At 37.2% G+C, this 18,319-nt stretch overlaps 1 protein-coding gene across 2 annotated transcripts in view; it reads right to left on the reverse strand.

Annotated features, from left to right (window-relative positions):
* Nucleotides 1–692: 692 nt before the first annotated feature.
* pax7a (paired box 7a) overlaps nucleotides 693–18,319 on the reverse strand; it is an 84,284-nt gene continuing 66,657 nt past the window's right edge. For both annotated transcript variants that reach the window (XM_079843728.1, XM_079843727.1), the window contains exons 8-9: nucleotides 8,436–8,685; nucleotides 693–3,117 (exon numbers count right to left, since the gene is read on the reverse strand). In XM_079843728.1, the coding sequence (XP_079699854.1) occupies nucleotides 3,002–3,117; nucleotides 8,436–8,685 (366 nt within the window). In that variant the 3' untranslated portion in view covers nucleotides 693–3,001. The remainder of the gene's footprint in view (nucleotides 3,118–8,435; nucleotides 8,686–18,319) is intronic.

Raw genomic sequence — 18,319 nt, forward strand, 5'->3', positions numbered from 1 at the left:
CCAAAATACGTTTTCATGCTGCCTTAAAATGTTAAGTTTAGTCAAATTAAAAAGTGGATTTGACAACTTGGATATTTAAGTTGACTAAACTTAACATTTTAATGCAGAACGAATTTTTTTTTTTTTTAAGTAGAAACAATTTTTTTTATAGGACCACCCATTTATGCCCATATTGTATAAAGTAAAATAGTATATCATATAATTTTGTTGTATCTTATATAACAGTAGAAAATCATTGTTATACGAAGTTTGGTGAAAAATGTTAAAAAAAATTCTTCTCTCATGCCTTTTTATTTTTTTAATAACTGATTTTTTAGTGATTGAAATATGGCAGCAGGTGATGCACATATATCAAAAGTGACCGGAAGTTGGATTTTGATTTTTAGAGGAATATTCTCCTAAATATTCCTGGCTTGAAACGGATGGAAATGAAGTCATGTGACTGAAAACTATGATTACTTCCTGTCTCGGTATCAAAGTTGATCATTATTACATTCATATACTATTCACCGGGACGATATACTAAGAACCTTAGCATATAAATACACAATGTTTAAAGTCATTTCATGTCAAAAACATGGCAATATGCATTAAAATATACTCTAGCACAGCTTTCATAATCAACATTTTCTCAAGCAAAATCAATAAACGGTCATTTGAGATAAAAGACAAACTCTGGAAACAGAACATTTGATCCTTATGTCAGTTTTAGATCTTTAATTGATAACATTTACGCCAGTGTTACAGTAAAGACACCAACAGGCTGAAGGTAGTAAATACCAAATACAAGGTTCCCACTAAAGCTACTACTTCATACAGCAGAATAAATTATACCATGGTAACGTACACACATGCTGAAAGGAAATGGGAGGAAAGCATAAACACAAATGCTAACGAAAGCAGGTCCCCAGTTTGACGTCCCAGAGGGGCATGACGGATAATAGTTTTAATATCCAAATGTCGATTAACAAAGGGGTTAGCCGTGGATGCTCTACACTAGAAGTCACTTCATTGCTCGTTTGATGAAGATATCGACAGCTGGAAGTGAAGGGGGCGGGGTTTGGGTCAGGTGGTTTCATTAAGAGTTTCGTGTTCGCTCATTGAGGGATTCAGTCAGTTAGCACCAAACACTGCTGTGTTTCCCACAGCTGTCAGTCACTTCCATTGCAACGTTTCAGCTTCCAAACGGCTCATTGTCAATATTTCATCTTCACTATGGATCCACAAATGTGCTCTTCCTCAAATCTGAAGCAGAGAATCATAAGCGATACGATTCCCGTTCCATTCAGGTTTAAGCGTGAACGTCTTTTATCAAGAGCTTCTCACACACACTTTGAATCCTAAGAGAAATGATACATAATAACTATCGAAAGCAAAGAAACCAAAGCAGTAAATATAAACACAAAATTACAATATAAGACTTACAGATATCCCCTGCTTCATCTACCACACAACACCTTTTCTGTTTTAGTATAAAACATATTCTTTATAAACAAACAATAAACGATCTGCTTCATCTACTGTACAATTCCATTTACGCGTCAAAATGTCACCTGCGAGTGCTACACAAATGTCGAAAATTTCACAACTTTTTTTTGTACAAACTTGTGAATGCAAGAGATCTTAAGTACAGGAGACCTGGTGTGTTTTTGTGTCCGTTTGTAAATAAAAAAAAGAGGAAAAAAGAAAGCGAGGTTGAGGAATGTTGTCAATATTTTACACTACCATTCAAAACTTTGGGGACAGTTAGATGGGCAAATCATTCAGCAAAGATGCGATAAACTGATCAAAAGTGCTATTTATAATGTCACAAAAGATGTTTTTGAGCTTTCTATTCATCAACAAAATGTATAATGGTTTCCACAAAAATATGAAGTAGCAAAACATTGATGTAATAATAAAACATCATATTAGAATGATTTGTGAAGGATCATGTGAGACTGAAGTAATGATGCTGAAAATTCAGCTTTGATCGCAGGAATAAATTACAATTAAAAATAGAAATTGCATTAATATTTACTGCTTTTGCTGTATTTTTGATCACATAAATGCATCTTTGGTGAGCAGAAGAGCCCAAACTTTTGAACGGTAGTGTACTTGGTCTAAAAACCACTTGTGCATAAAAAATGTCAGAGTTAAGAAAATGTTTGCATTGCCCAGATGTGGGCCGACGCTATGTTGCTGTCTGGGAAATCATATGCATGTTTGAAACAGTATCTCTTGACTTGATTTTTTTAATCAAAGTGTTGCTTCACTCTAGAAAATTCAAGAATAAAATTCACAACTGTATTCCCAAACAATGCTGTTTTCCTCCCCCCATGATGACCGCTATATGGACAAAACGGGCATTTGAGCAAGAGAAAAACGCCTGCTAATTCCCAGCAGAACGTCTAAAGCCAGACTTCCCACAGAGTGGCCAGCTTTGCATGGAATGTCAAGTGAAAAATGAAGGCGGAGAAGGTCAAACCGCTCGGGAACGTTACGGCTCTTGGGGTCAGGGGAACCTGGAAAGCGGAAAACCAGCAGTCACACTTTCAACACACACACTAGCCCACTGCTAGCATTTCACGTAAAAAAAAAAAACTTCAGGTTCGAATGAGTAAAAAATGCTACGTGTGGATCTTTAAACAACGAAACGAAACAATAGTTACGATAATCATAATTACAACAACTGTAAGGGCAATCGTAGTAACAATACCGATAGAAAACAAGCGAGATTATCCGTTGTAATGACACTGAGATTCATACACACGACTATGCACAGCAAGGTGAAAGTACGTTTTGGAAATGGCTCGGAAAGCGTTCTCGCCGTCCGTCGACGTGGTCCTCTCGTCCGGTTAGAGGTCCAGGACGAGCCCAGAAATGGAATGGCAAGAGTTTTGTCTTGAAAATCAGAGGAAAACCTCTCGCACGCTTGTGCCGGCTGATGCGGTAAAGAGCTCCACCTGGTCGAAGGAGGTGTGTGTGTGTGCATCTGAGAGCACGGGAAGGTGTGTTTGACTCAGTAGGCCTGTCCCGTCTCCACCTGCAGAAGTCCCAGCACCGCCGAATGATCGCCCAGCTTCATCCTTCTCTGGGTCGACAGACTCACATTCTTGGCCAGATAGTCCACAGCGGCTGTAGGAAACAGAACACATGAGCAGGAAGTTCCACATAAAAGCAATCTCACACCAATTTACGCATTAGTAAAACACCACAGCATACGGAAGGCCTTCATTCTGGTTCGTTTAAATGGTTGGTTTCGATGAGCCGGTTCAAAAACTGATTCAAATGTCCAGATAAATAATACATGTACACTCTAAAAAATGCTGGGTTAAAAACAACCCAAGTTGTGGTTGAAAATGGACTAACCCAGCAATTGGGTTGTTTTAACCCAGCGGTTGGTTTGTTTTAAGCAAACATTTAACCCAACCGCTGGGTTAAAATGACCCGTTCACTGGGTTAAAACAACCCAATTGCTAGGTTAGTCCATTTTCAACCCAACTCGGGTTGTTTATAACCCAGCACGAGTGTACTGTTGTTTCATAAAAGGGACAGACAAAATCACACAAACACACAAAATCACAATGCTTTTCCTTTTTTGTTATATATTGGTAGTTTTTCTTTTTTTTCAGTAAAAAGACCTAATTATGCTCACAAAATAAAAAAACAACAGTGCCAAAGTATGTTACACTCTAAAAAATGGGTTGTTTTAACCCAGCGGTTGGGTTAAATGTTTGCTTAAAACAACTTAATTGCTGGGATAAAACAACCCAATTGCTGGGTTAGTTCATTTTCAACCCAAATTGGGTTATTTTTAACCCAGCATTTTTTAGAGTGTATTCAACATATTTCAATCCCAAACACAGACACAGTTTATTTACTAGCTTTTATTTTTTATTTTAGTTAAAATTTTAGTAATTTTGTCTTGCCTTAGTTTTTAGATTTCTATTTAGCTTTATTTTTTATTTGTTTTAGACTTATTTCAGTTAGTCAAAGTGCAAGTTTTTTAAGTTTAAGTTTTTCATTTAATATTTATATTTGATTTGATTTAGTTTCAGCTTTATTTCTATTATTGAAAGCTATTTGAATAGTTTTAGTTAATAGCAACACTGAATCATTCAAAAAGACTCGTACTGTATGAATGATTCTTTTGTCACAATCCACACATGTAGTACAACATTACACGTTTAATACAGTCATCGACAGCAAAACCCACACAATTGCTACTCAAAACTAGCCCCAAATCAAGCCCAATCGTGTTCCGGGGGGTAAAATCTGCATTTTTGGGCGGGGTTCTCCTGCTAAAATGTGCATTACCGCGGCTAAATATCGTATTATTGGGGTCGCTTCAACCTGCGGACATGAGAAACAGCCCGGGGCAACAGTGTTAAAGTAGCCCAATTCCACTGGACAATCGCGGACACTGGTCATCGGTCACTTTTTTAAACTTCTGACCAGAGTGTTCACACATATGAAAGATAATGCATGCGCTAAAGTGGCCATTTAGTCATTCAAGGGCCAGAGAGACAGCGAACGCCTGGTGTCATTCATTCAGCTCTGTATGCGTATGTGTGTGTGTGTGTGTGTGTCAGTCTTTATTACACTAAGCGTTTGAGATTTCATGCTTCATCCTCGCCTCATTTTCAGCAGCTCTCTCGACTGACTCATTAAACAGATCAGTCCTCTCAATCTCACTCATAATTAACCTGACATTCGCTCGTCAGATCTCTTCAATCAAGCCTCCTGCACCTTCTGATGGACCTGACACTCCTTCACACACCCACACGTTTACTCACTGCAGGCAAACCATACACCTCTAGTGTTTGTCTCATTGACTACACTTGTGATTTTAGTGGTATTTTACTGTAAAAATGCTACAGTGAAAAACAGTTAATTGGTTAACAGAAAGTTTCCATACTATATACGGTGAATAACTGTAATAGATCTAACCTTACAGTAAAATACTGTTAAATTTACAGTTTTTGGAAGTGAAAAAGAACCAGTCATTGTGTAATTTACAGTGAAAACCCGTAAAAATTAAATTTCCAGAATTCCCTTCGCATTTGATGTATTTTCATTGCAATAACTATGTTTGTTCTTTGTTTTTTCTAATCAGTTATGTACATTAGGGTTGTATGTTACATCTGATGTTGTTAAATTAATGTTTATTGCATTTTTTAAATGTCGTGTTTTACCATGATGGTGTTTAGTGTGTGTGTGAATGACACTGAGCACCTTCTATATATTAGTATTGTCCTCTTAAAAGCTGCTTGTGATGAGCTTTGATTCATCACGTGATTCTCATCTCCACTTTGATTGGTGGTTGTCCGTATATATCAAAGGTACATAACAGATATTAGTATTTCAATAGGTTGGTCATTTAACATTATTTCAGTTAATGAACCGTAAAATGTTAAATGTTTACAGTGTAAACATAATCATTACAATATAAACCTTTCAATTATACGGTTTTGAACTGTAAAATATATATATTTTTAACCGTAATTATTACATTATAAACCTTTAAATTATATGGTGCTGTCCCTAAAAACCTAAAACGCTACTGCCGTATTTTTTACGGTAAAGTTCTGGCAACCACAGCTGCCAGTTTTTTACCGTAAATTTTACAGGGATTTTTTTTACAGTGTACAGACTAACCCAAACTAGCAACCTACACCTAAAAAGAACACGTTGTGCATTTCTTTAGACATTTTGAACAACTTTTCACCTCCACTTTTGAACCTCCACACTACCATTGAAAAGTTTGAACACAATTACTCTTAGACATATTCTTAACGAAACACACAAACACACACCTAATGGAGGTAGATAGAAGCCAGTGACTTCTGTGACAACATCAGCCTCTGATTATGTTAATTTAATCAATCAATTCTTTCCTGTCCTGAAGCTCATGTGTGTGTGAGTGAGGTGACTAAAAGGACATTAGGACCCTAGGGGTGTAAAGTGGGCTTTGAAGTGCCCGTTTCCCAGTCAAGGGAAGAGCACTGTGACTAACAGAGGAGCCCGGGGCCGATGCTGGGGTCTTTATCAGGAGCATGTGTCTGATGGGCAGAGGGGTCAGACTGTCCTGAGATGGTCAGCGATGGGCAATGCTCACCCTCAGCGGCAGAGAGGAAATGGACTTTAACTCAGATGGGCAATAATGGCTTCCCTTCTTAAAAATATCAGCATGTGTTGTGCTCCAACATAAACAGTAATATTGTGAAATATTATTACAATCTCAAATAACTGTTTTCTATGGGAATATATAGTAAAGTGTAATTTATATCCTGTGATCAAAGATTAATTTATCATCATTACTCCAGTCTTCAGTGTCACATGATCCTTCACAAATCATTCTAATATGAGGATTTGCTGCTCAAGAAACATTAAAAGTGTCTTTGTGGTCATGTTTGAGCAATTTTATTTCAAGAAATTCATACGTTTACTCATTAACCCCTTTTTGAGAATACACATGAAAATGCACTATCCAAACTTAAAGGGCTGTAATTCAAGTTTATTGCTGAAGTGAAAGCAATTCAAAATATGAAAGTATGAAAAAGTTATGGAAGTTTAAATATACTGTAAATAAAAAATACTGTACTAAATATTTTTTATTTTATATAAAATATATATTTTACAAAAATGTTTTAATCTAAAATTACTATAAAATCAAATCCATATGTGTAACCAAGTTGTGTTCCAAATTTGAAGGTGATATCACAAAAATTGAAGTCCCCATGAGATGTTGTTTAGGCGCTGTACCAAAAACAGCCACCGGGTGTCATTTCAATTCCATTGATTGTTTATTTATGCATTTTCCTGTAATTTTCTGTCCAAATGTCACTTCCATCACAAAACGGTCACCAAATATGGACCCTTGAGACTCAGACCTTTCCGATGATATGTGTTTTGTCAAGATTAGAAAAGATTTTGATTATAAAGTAGTTAAAATAAATGTTGTAATATGAAACATGACGCCGCCCACTAGGGGAGGAGCCTGCTAAAAGAATTTAAAGTACCATTTCCATGGTAACGCAACATCCAATTTCAAAATGGTTTTCACAGGATGAATTTTGAGTTTGTAAGCTTTCGAATGATACCTAATTTATGATAATTACTAAAATATATGATATGAAAAAAAGGCGATCAAAAAAAGAGTGCCAGATGTGCCAGGACAGTGACAGTTAACAAATTGATCAAAATCAATTATAATGTTTCAAAAGATTTCTATTTCAAATAAATGCTGTTCTTTTGAACTTTCTATTCGTCTAAGAAAAACAAATGTTATCACGGATCCAATAAAATATTAAGCAGCACAAGTGTTTTCAACATTAATAATAACAATTATAAATGTTTCTTCATATCAGAATGATTTGATCATGTGACACTGAAGACTGGAGTAATGATGATAAATTCAGCTTTGATCACAGGAAAAAATTGCATTTGACTATATATTTAGAATAGAAGACTATGGAAGCTTGTTTCTGTAATTGCGACATTCTATCTTGCAGGTATTTTGCAAGATATAGAGACAGAGCGTATTTAGGCCACGCCCACCGGGGGGGGGACAATCCAACGCTCTCCATTGACTGTGCATTGCGTGAGGCTGCATCCTTGTCATTTCGGACTTATATAAAAAACAGAACAATGTCAAAGCTGATATGTGACAAAGTGTACAGCAAACAAGCTAAAAAACACAGAAATAAGTTTTTATAAGCTGTCGACCCAAAAAAACGAGAGTTTAAGGAGACAAAAGTGGATAAAGGCAGTAAAACGTGACGCTTCAGCTGAAGAATGGGGACATTTTGGGATCCTGACACTCAGTATGTCTCAGTATATCTATGTGTGCAGTAAATATGTTGTCACTTAAGTCAAATATCCAAATGTCCGTTTTGTATATGATATTTCCTGTCGCTGATGACGTTCTCCTCTAGTGTGTGTAGTTCTCAGTGTAATATAACGTGTCTCAATGGCCTGTGTCCACTTTTTTGTCCTTAAATGCTCGTTTTTTGGGTCAATAGCTTATAAAAACGTCTGGGTTTTTGGTTGTGGGTTTTGCTTAGCTTGTTTGCTGTACACTTTGTCACATTTCAGCTTTTAGACATTGTTCTGTTTTTTGTTATAAGTCCGAAATGACAAGGATGCCCCTTCACGCAATGCAAAGTCAATGGAGAGCGTTCGATTGTCCCCCCCGGTGGGCGTGGCCTTCAGATTATGACGCGTGTCGCTCTGTCTCTATAAAGTTAGAATTGTGTGAAAAAAAGTTGCAATTACCTTTTTTTTTAAACATGCTTCCATGGAAGACAGTTGTTTTAAATGGTAATAATAGTTCACAACATTACTGTTTTTGCTGTATGTGGTGATGCAGCCTTGGTGAGCAGAAAAGACTTTCAAAAAGATATATACTTTCATTCATACAGAGTGTTTGATGGCGGCGGGACAGTACGTACTCTGGCCGTACTGGCTGTACTGGTATCCTGCAGTGACGGGGTCCACGCTGTAGCTGGTGGCGCTGTATGTGGGGGGACAGTAGGACTGAGAGGACGCCAGGCTGTCCACACTCTTGATGGGGTCTGAACGCTGGCTGCAGCTCGCTGAGATGGGGTTAGACGCCTCCAGACTGCCGTGGAGAGGAGAGATGGAGAAATCGTGCTGAGGCTGGGACGGGACGGCACTGGGGTTACTCAAAATGCTCATCACCTAGAGAGACACAGAGACAGAGGCAGGCGTTTAGAGACGGATTTGCAGGTTTGGTCCACTTTGCATCTAATTCTGCCAAGCGGCAACCTCCCCCAGTTTCTCTTGAAGCCGATATGGAAGTGACTTAAACTGCAGTTCATGGACTGGCCACTAGAGACAGACTCCAGAAGGAGCAGAATCTCATTGAGCTCATGTTAAAATGCCCAACTTTACAGCAGAAGAACACATGTTTAGTCTAATTTTGCCCTTTGTGACGACTGTGAGGTGGGTGAATTTTTTTATAACGCATTCATTTACATTATAGAAAGCCTTAAAGTTCTGCATAATTAAGGGCGTGGCCACTTTGAGTGACAGGTGGATTGCCGTTTGTCTGCTGTCTGTTAGTCATCACGTCACCTCAGCTCCGCCCACGTCCCGCCCTTTTGCTCATTTTCTGCGCTGACAAGATGGCAACCCTACTTTACGCTTCAAAACGGCTCTTCAGAATCCTATGGGTGACGTCACGGACACTACGTCCATATTTTTTTACAGTCTATGAATTCTGCCCAACATTGTCATCGATGGTTACATTAGATGATTAATATTCTTCATACTAAGAAAAGCTAAGTGTTGGGCCATTTACATTTATTCATTAAGCAGACGCTTTTATCCAAAGCGACTTACAACTGAGGAAGCGATCCGTCATGAAGAGGCGAAAAATCCCCAAAAGTGCCTGAAATACTACGTTTTGGACACAGCGAGGATAGGGAGGGAACAGATGACCCTAAGACACCTTCTTTTTTAAGACACCATTTCCCTGGTTGCATTCACACCATCAGTTGGAACTATGAAGTGATGTAAGCCTGCCGACAACTACGTCATTTAAGCACAACATTCAACAACGTCAATTTCGGGGCATCTAACACTGTTTTCTGTTTACACAGTTTTTAAAAATGGCAGGTGCAATCAATGTAGACTTAGGTCACTGGTTAGACCCTAAGAGCTAATTTATTCCCCCCAAAAGGTGCCAAAGAGCGGGTATTCTTCTAGTAGTTATAGGAACCTTGAAAACATTCCCCCTCATGTAAATTGACCAATAAACCACAGTTAGCTTGTCTGAAACCATTAGACAGCAGAATATCCTTTCTCTCAATGCAACGGAGGGAAGGGACAGAGAATGAACTCGTGCCAGGCACAGAGCACAGCCAGCGTCCCAGAGCGATTCGAAACGGCCAGAGAGAGTGATACAGCAAAAGAAAGGGACAGGGGAGCGGGGCCAGACCCATCAGACCCCGACGGCAGTGCCAAACAGACCCCTGTCCCGAGGCCTCCAGCACAACAAGCACTGAGGGAGAAGATAATCCCGCCCCCAGGCTCCAGAAACACCCCCACGCTCATGAATAATAATGAGCAGCGGCCTGAACAGAGCCAAGTACGTGATCTCCCATCCCTAACACACAGGCCCGGCTCTTAATCTAACATTAATGTGAGCTCAAGCTGCTTGTTTATCGGTTTGTGAATTGAGAAACAATACATTTACATTCACAGTTTTTAGACTCTAAAAAATGCTGGGTTGTTTCAACCCATTTTTGGGTCAAAAATGGACAAACTCAACCACTGGTTTAAAATGTTTACTTACATTTTAAACCCAACTGATTGGTTTGTCCAGATTTGACCCAAACATGGATTGAAACAACCCAGCATTTTTAAAGTGTATTATTCATTGGCAAACACTACTGTGCACAATCTGCTAGTTTTCAGTATGCACTGAAAGACCTACTAAATTCATCAAAATGTGTATTCAATCAGAATATACTGTTCATACACTGCAAAAAATGCTTTTCTTACTTAGTATTTTTGTCTTGTTTTCAGTCCAAATATCTAAAAAAATCTTACATTAACAAGCATTTACTAGACAAGCAAAAGTGTTTGTCTTATTTTGGGGGATAAAAACTCAAACTTAAGGAAGTTTTTGCTTAAAATAAGCAAAATAATCTGCCAATGGGGTAAGCAAAATAATCTTAATTCAAATAGAAAACAAGAGTATTTTGTTTACCCCATTGGCAGATTATTTTGCTTATTTTAAGCAAAAACTTCCTTAAGTTTGAGTTTTTATCCCCCAAAATAAGTCAAAAACTTTTGCTTGTCTAGTAAATGCTTCTTAATGTAAGATTTTTTTTAGATATTTGGACGGAAAACAAGACAAAAATACTAAGTAAGAAAAGCATTTTTTGCAGTGTACTGTATCCCACAATGCAATGCACGGGACTTGACCCTTCATTCCTAGTGTGAGGAATGAAGCGGAATCAATAACAACCATGATTTAATATTTCTTTAGACTTACTATTACACTTCCAAATGGCATTAATTAAACATTCAACTTAGTAAGATCAAGTGACAACAACTACTATTTGAAACATTTATCGTTGCACAATTTTACACAATGGACAGCAAAACACAAACCAAATTTTAAATCGGCACATAAATTGCTTTACATAAAAACCAATTTACACAGGAATGATTTTATGACCAATTATCACATAACATTATAAAAAAATACAATTTTGTTTTAGGTTTTTATAAATAATTATAACATAATATCCATTTAAAATAATGTTATATTATAGTATATTTTAAATTATATTATAATATATACACACCTTGTTTTTTCAATTTAAATATATCATTTAAAAAATATATATTATGCTGCATATGTAACCCCTTCCGTTCGGACCGCCCGCTCCAAGCGGGACTCGAACCCGGGTCCGCCGGCATGAGAATCGGGCGCTCTAACAATGAGGCTAAAGGCAACAACCTCTAGTGTCAGTCACTAGAGCGTCTCGGGATCAGACGAGTGAGATTTACTCGCACAGTGACTACTAGCTGGCCTCTGTTACACATACAACATGAAGTAAACTAGTATTCAATTGCAAAGCGGTCAATTGTGTCAACTATATTCCAGCTAAATTGCTCTAAAACATAGAGAAAAAGATCTGGTCAAAAGGTCATGCAAGAAAACGTATCATGTAAAAAAAAAAAGCATGAGAGAGAAAGATGAAAAATAGTGTTTGGGGCTGGAGAAGTGTTTTCCGGGAAGCCCCACACATGGCGACAGAAAGCATCCTTCCCAGCATCAGGTTCACGTTGCGTCTCGATACGCTACGCTGCCCTTTGACTCCCTTTGGCTGCTAAACCAATTAGACCATCGCGGAGCTGGTTAAACACACACAGACGCGACGCGACACACACAAACCCATACCCGTGTGAGTTTAAAAGCAGTTCACAAATCAGCACACCAATAAAATCAACCTGCGAAACAACAACTTGTGCTCGGTGACGACGCGACGGGCAAAATTAATCATATTACGATAAACATTCCCTAAATGTCTTGCAGGAAATATGGAACACTTGAGGCACATCGGACACATAACTCTGGTTAGTGGTTTCCTCATGCTAATTCTATCAGTATGGAAGCCCCTTCCACGCACATGTGACATGCATCCACATAAGTGGGAGATTCATTGCCGTGTCTTTATAAGAGACACATGAGATGCGGCCATATGGCTGGAAGATTCATACGTTTCCTGATTATAGCAGATTAGCGAACGGAAAGCACAAGTAGCCCTTGTTGGTGGCCACACGAGGGGGCCGTGATGGCAGCTGCAGGGGTGGGAGAGATTTAGTCATCGGTTAATTGAAGCTTGATTACACTGCTTCCTTCTTTATATGCACATTAAATTAGAGCGGCAGACAATCAGGACTGACTCCTCTATCAGCGCTTCTAATTATAAAGCACGAAATTCCAGCAGCGCTTCCTCGACAGAGCCGCATTGACCTCCTTTGGAGAGGGAACGAAGGGAAATCCACGGACCTTTGCTGGAAAGATAGAGCTGTTGTTTTTAAAAAAAATCACATTTTGTAATGTTACACTCCTCATTTCTTTGAGATAAAATACTGGTGTAGTGCTTCGTTCACATCATGTTGTAGAAACTATGCTAAACGGCTCATAATATAATGAGGGGTACATGCTTTCTCAATTAAATTACTGTTTCAGTTTATATACTGTGGTGTACAGGACTTAAAATCCATGTATATTTAGGTGTATCTGAAAGAAAAAAAAACACAGATACCCAGCAAACATTGGTCCAACGGCAACGTCTTGTCCCTGAGCAAAAAGATAGGACGCGATAGGATGGCATAAATCTGTAAAAATATGTAACACTGAACATTTCCAACTTTTATTTTGGAACTATTTTTCAACCATGACGGGATGTGTCGGAGGGACGGCTTTTCAACGGTCATTAAACATCCAAATGTTTGCTGGGTAATATAATATTAATGAAATAAAAGGCAATTCAGTGTATTTAAAGAGAGCACATCATGACTTCAGGACACTTATAGTTGACCATAAATGCTTGTCAATACATACTGTAACCATATTTCAAAAAGAATAGAAGTCTGTCTGAAGTATTGAAACTTTTGCAGTTAAAGGCTAGCAATTTCGGGCCCTATGAAAGAATATGATGTTGGAGCCCATACCGCAACAACCTAGCTATCCAAAATCTTTATCTGCAATTTAGTAATACTGACCAATAAGCTCCGCTTGCTCAACCCAGAATGCCCCAATTGGCTGATGAAACATTGATTAAAATTTAGATACACTTTATACAACATTTACTTTAAAGAAAGGCTTTCTACAAAACTTAATGAAGTTGTCAAAATAATGTCTGACTCATTCCCACTCTCCTGGCATTGCGCATCTTATGATGTGTCCTTTCTCACTCATGCTGTTCACTTTTCATAATCAACATAGATAGACATAAAAATAACTTTACACCTTTAACTTTTTATACCTTTTCTTAATGCCTAAAACAAGTATAGTAGCCTACAGTACAGACAAATTCATGTTGGAGTGGGATTTAAGCGGTTCATGAGTGGAGCGTTTTGCTGCCGGAAATGCAGAAATAAGACGTCATTTTGTTATATTTGTAACTCTTTGGTAGATTATTCATTTATAATTTCTATTACATTACTACTAGTACTGTTACTACTAATAAAACCAATCTCTGGGGGCCCCAAAAGTGCGGGGGCCCTTAGAATTGTCCGAACTTTCCCCCCCTTAGCTATAGGGCCAGATTTACTAACAGCTTGCGCCAGCACAAACCCTCTTTTAGCATTAAAAAACTACAGTCAGTACAGTTATTTTTGCAGCTGACTTTATTGCATATGCATTTGTAGGAGTTTCCCTTTCGGACGCAATATTTATGGTAGGAGAGTATTTAAATGAATCCCGCAATGTGATTTACATCAATTCCCTGGTGTTTGCTCCATTATTTACCACCCCAATAAAAGCATGTCTTAAACCAGACGCTGATTTGCGCTGCTCTTGGTGGATTGTGTTGGAAATGATCCGGCTGCGTCTGTGTTCATTCATTTGCGTGTTGTCAGTAGATCACGCGCAGAACTTTCCACTGCCATCTGTGCTTTTTTGGGGATTTGTCACTCATGCTAATTTGCCCTGTTTAGTAAATATGACTCAATTACAAGTAAACTGAACTTATCTTCAAAGAAGCTCATAAGTTTGGAACGTTACACAGAAACATTGTGCAACAGGCATGCTACACAAAATAGCAGAAAAAACGGCTTTATACTTGATTCCATAGGAGAACACAAACATTAGCATATCGCTAAGCAGACAGCGCAATACTTTGAACTGATCAATATCTTAGAAAGCAGAATAGCACGACTACTTAACTTTTAGAAAAGTCTTCTCAACTATAATGACTTAAAATGCTGTCATAAGCTCAGTAGGATTTGGAAAAAGGCGATCATTTTTTGTGTAAGTTATATGTTATACTAGGGTGACCATACCGAAAACCAGGACACTCTGCCCGGCAATGAGATACTCAAATGATACTCAAAGTTTACTCAAAGATTCCTTATTAATTTCAATACATTTAAAGTATGCCCCCTCTGTATGGATAGAAAATTGTTATATTAGGGTCAGGACAGGACTTGAAAACAGGACATGTCATGGGAAAACAGGGCGTTTGGTCACCCTATACTAAAAACTGCAAAAAGTTATATTTTGTCTTTATCTTTATCTAAGAGCCCTTCAACAAAGTCACTGGCAAAACATTTAGTATAACAATGAAATATTCACAGTTTATTTAGGCTACTTTTGAATGGACATCTATGAGGAAAGGCCATGTTGGGACTGTGCAAACAAGCCAAACCTTGACCTCTATGGGATTCATACAAGGGCCAATTAAGGCACATTGCATGCATTTATTAAACTGACCAATAACATTTCCGCAGCTTTTTCAACTGTTATAGCTACACATGACCTTGACGCACCTTGACCAGAAGAGGCGTAACCGCTGAACTTCGCTGCAGGGGAAAGATTAAGCTCAGCCGAGATTGTATTACAAATCTACCCAACCCAGAACATTAACGCAGCTAAATAAACAAAAATCAATATCATTCAGACTATTCATCTGATACGGGAGTGTGTGACATATCAGACTCCATGGCAAAACAAGCACCTCCGGCAAACACAGCCTGTAGTTCACCAACTAAAAAAACCTTCCCCCATTGAGTCGACTACACATTCCTTTCCTTTGTTTCGACTCTATCTTCCGCAGTGCTTTTCTTGTTTGTTGTGCGTGGTGTGCGTGGTAGATAATGGAAGTCAGGGCACCAGTGTTTAAAGGACACAGCCCACAGGCAATGCCTTCCTCTCTCCAAATAGATTACTCCATAAATAATAATAAAAAACTAATTAATTCTCCAACTTCTGAGACCCTCCAGCCCGAGGCGGCGCAAACCCAGAATTGTAAATTGATACAATGTGCATCCTTTCAGATAAACAAATAGTGCATGTGCAACACACTAAAAGGGATTCTTTCATACCACTCTAATTTCCTTAACAGTCAAATTATACTTTTTTTTTGTCTGCTTAAATGTACGACGAGCCCTTTCGTGTTTAGTCAAGCTCTGGAGAAACGGCTCGACAACTGCGGAGCTAAAAGGAATCTGTCTGGTGCAGATGACAATGTTTCAAGAGGCAATTTTCCCAAAAGCCAAACATTAAGCTCAAGCTACAACTGCACATGCACTTCATTTTACGTGTTCGCCAGAAGAAAAGAAATGGCAGCGGAAACAAATTTGTATTGGAAAACGTGACTCTTATTTCCTCTGTATTAAAAATAACATTATACAGAGCCTTTTTGGCATGAAGTGTTCTTTAAAACTCTAGTCTAGAATACTGCACTCTAAAAAATGCTGGGTTAAAAATAACCCAAGTTGGGTTGAAAATGGACTAACCCAGCAATTGTGTTATTTTAACTCAGTGGTTGGGTTAAATGTTTGCTTAAAACAACCCAATTGCTGGGTTAGTCCATTTTCAACCCAACTTGGGTTATTTTTAACCCAGCATTTTCCCAAAAGCCAAACATTAAGCTTGCACTACAACTGCACATGCACTCCATTTTACGTGTTCGCCAGAAGAAAAGAAATGGCACCGGAAACAAATTTGTATTGGAAAACGTGACTCTTACTTCCTCTATATTAAGTATTAAAAAAAACATTATATAGAACCTTTTTGGCATGAAGTGTAGTCTAGAACACTAAAGTTTAAAACCCTACACACATTTGCACTTCCACATCCGACAATAACTCAAAGAATTTGTCATGTTTAAAATATAACATATCTTTTAGTGTCTCGTTCTGACCTCTGTTGTGTAAGTTATTCTTTATTACAAATATGCCTTATGCTCTTTCAAGAGCTTACATGTGTGCTTTATAGTACATTTGCATTGTACTCAAGTACATTTTTAATGCATTTAATTATACGTATTTTTCACCTGGAGTCGAATTAAATCTGGCATCTGAACACGGAGCTAGATGAGATTTCAACATGAAACATACTAAATATACTAAAGATAAATGAAGCAGCAGATCCAAAGAGAGAAATGCAGCGATGGCAGACAGACAGAGAGGATTTGAGGAGGGGGTTCGGGTGCAGAGAGTGCGAGAGACAGGGGTTTTTAAGAGTACAAAGACTCCAGTAGGACTGAGTTTGCCTTAGGGCCAGCCTGCCAACAGAGCAGATAGCACAGGCCTCTGCACCCTCGCCAGGCTCTCGGCCAACACACACACACACACACACACACACACACACACACACACACACACACACACTACTCTTAATCTAGCCCAGAGTGGATTAGAGAGTTCCTCTCACCACTAACTTCCCCCAAACCCTAATGCCCTCCAGTGGTACCTTCAAGTTTAGTGCAGGTCAGGAGGGCAGATGGAGGGGAATAAGCCCACTCAGTGTGTGTAAGTTATCTGAGACTGACAGAATATCATCTCATCCCTTCACAGATCTGTGCGACTGATAGTCGCCTGCACTGGAAATTGTGAGCGCTTTTTCACACTCCTGCTGTCGATTGTTTGTCTGTGTTTCAAAGGACAGTCCCGGGGCCAAGATTATGGCAAATAACGCTTTCTGCAATTTATCAACCCCTTCGACTGACACCCATCCAGGATTACTGCAGAGTAATGTAAAATAGAGAATCTATTCAGCAATCAATATTTCAGGCACACCAAACGTCCATATTTGGTTTAATACCGCAATTGTTTTGGACCTATTCATTGACCAATATTTGGCAATTTTGATATTTTCATCATTGGCCCATTTAACAGAAATGTTCATTCTTAATTGTGTCAAATTCACCAAGAGCCGTATCAAATAATAATTAAAAAATTGTTTTAAAATATTTTTTGAGTAGTATTTATTGATAATAAATATATGTTTTTATATTCTAAATATTATATTTTTAATATTATTTTTAATTAATGTTTTTTTTAAATTTAATACTTTACTATAGTAAATATTTAATACTTAGTAACATGTATTTAAAATAATAAATAATGAGAAATAAAGAAATAAATAGTACTTTTATTGAGTTAAAAGACATTAACATGTTTAAATAAATATTGAGTGATAACGATTGTGTATTTATATATATATATTAGGGCTGTCAAAAGATTAATCGCGATTAATCGCATCCAAAATAAAAGTTTGTGTTTACATAATATATGTGTGTGTACTCTGTTAATTATTATTTATATATAAATACACACACATTCATGTATATATTTAAGAAATATTTGCATGTATAAACTGTATATACATTTATATAATCTATAATATATATAAATATAAATGTTTTATATATAAAAATAATATTTTCTTCTTAAATATATACATGCTTGTGTGTGTATTTATATATAAATAATAATTAACAGAGTACACACACATATATTATGTAAACACAAACTTTTATTTTGGATGCGATTAATTGCAATTAATCTTTTGACAGCCCTAATATATATATATATATATATATATATATATATATATATATATATATATATATATATATATATATATATATATATATATATATATATATATATATATATATATATATATATATATATATATATATATATATATATATATATATATATATATATATATTCTAAATATAAAATGAATATATTTTTTATATTTAATACTTTATTATAGTAAATATTTTATACTTTATTATTGTAAATAAAAATTAAGAAACATGTATTTAAAATA

The sequence above is a fragment of the Gobio gobio genome, assembly GCF_949357685.1.
Source record: "Gobio gobio genome assembly, chromosome: 19".
In the NCBI taxonomy this organism is placed as follows: domain Eukaryota; kingdom Metazoa; phylum Chordata; class Actinopteri; order Cypriniformes; family Gobionidae; genus Gobio; species Gobio gobio.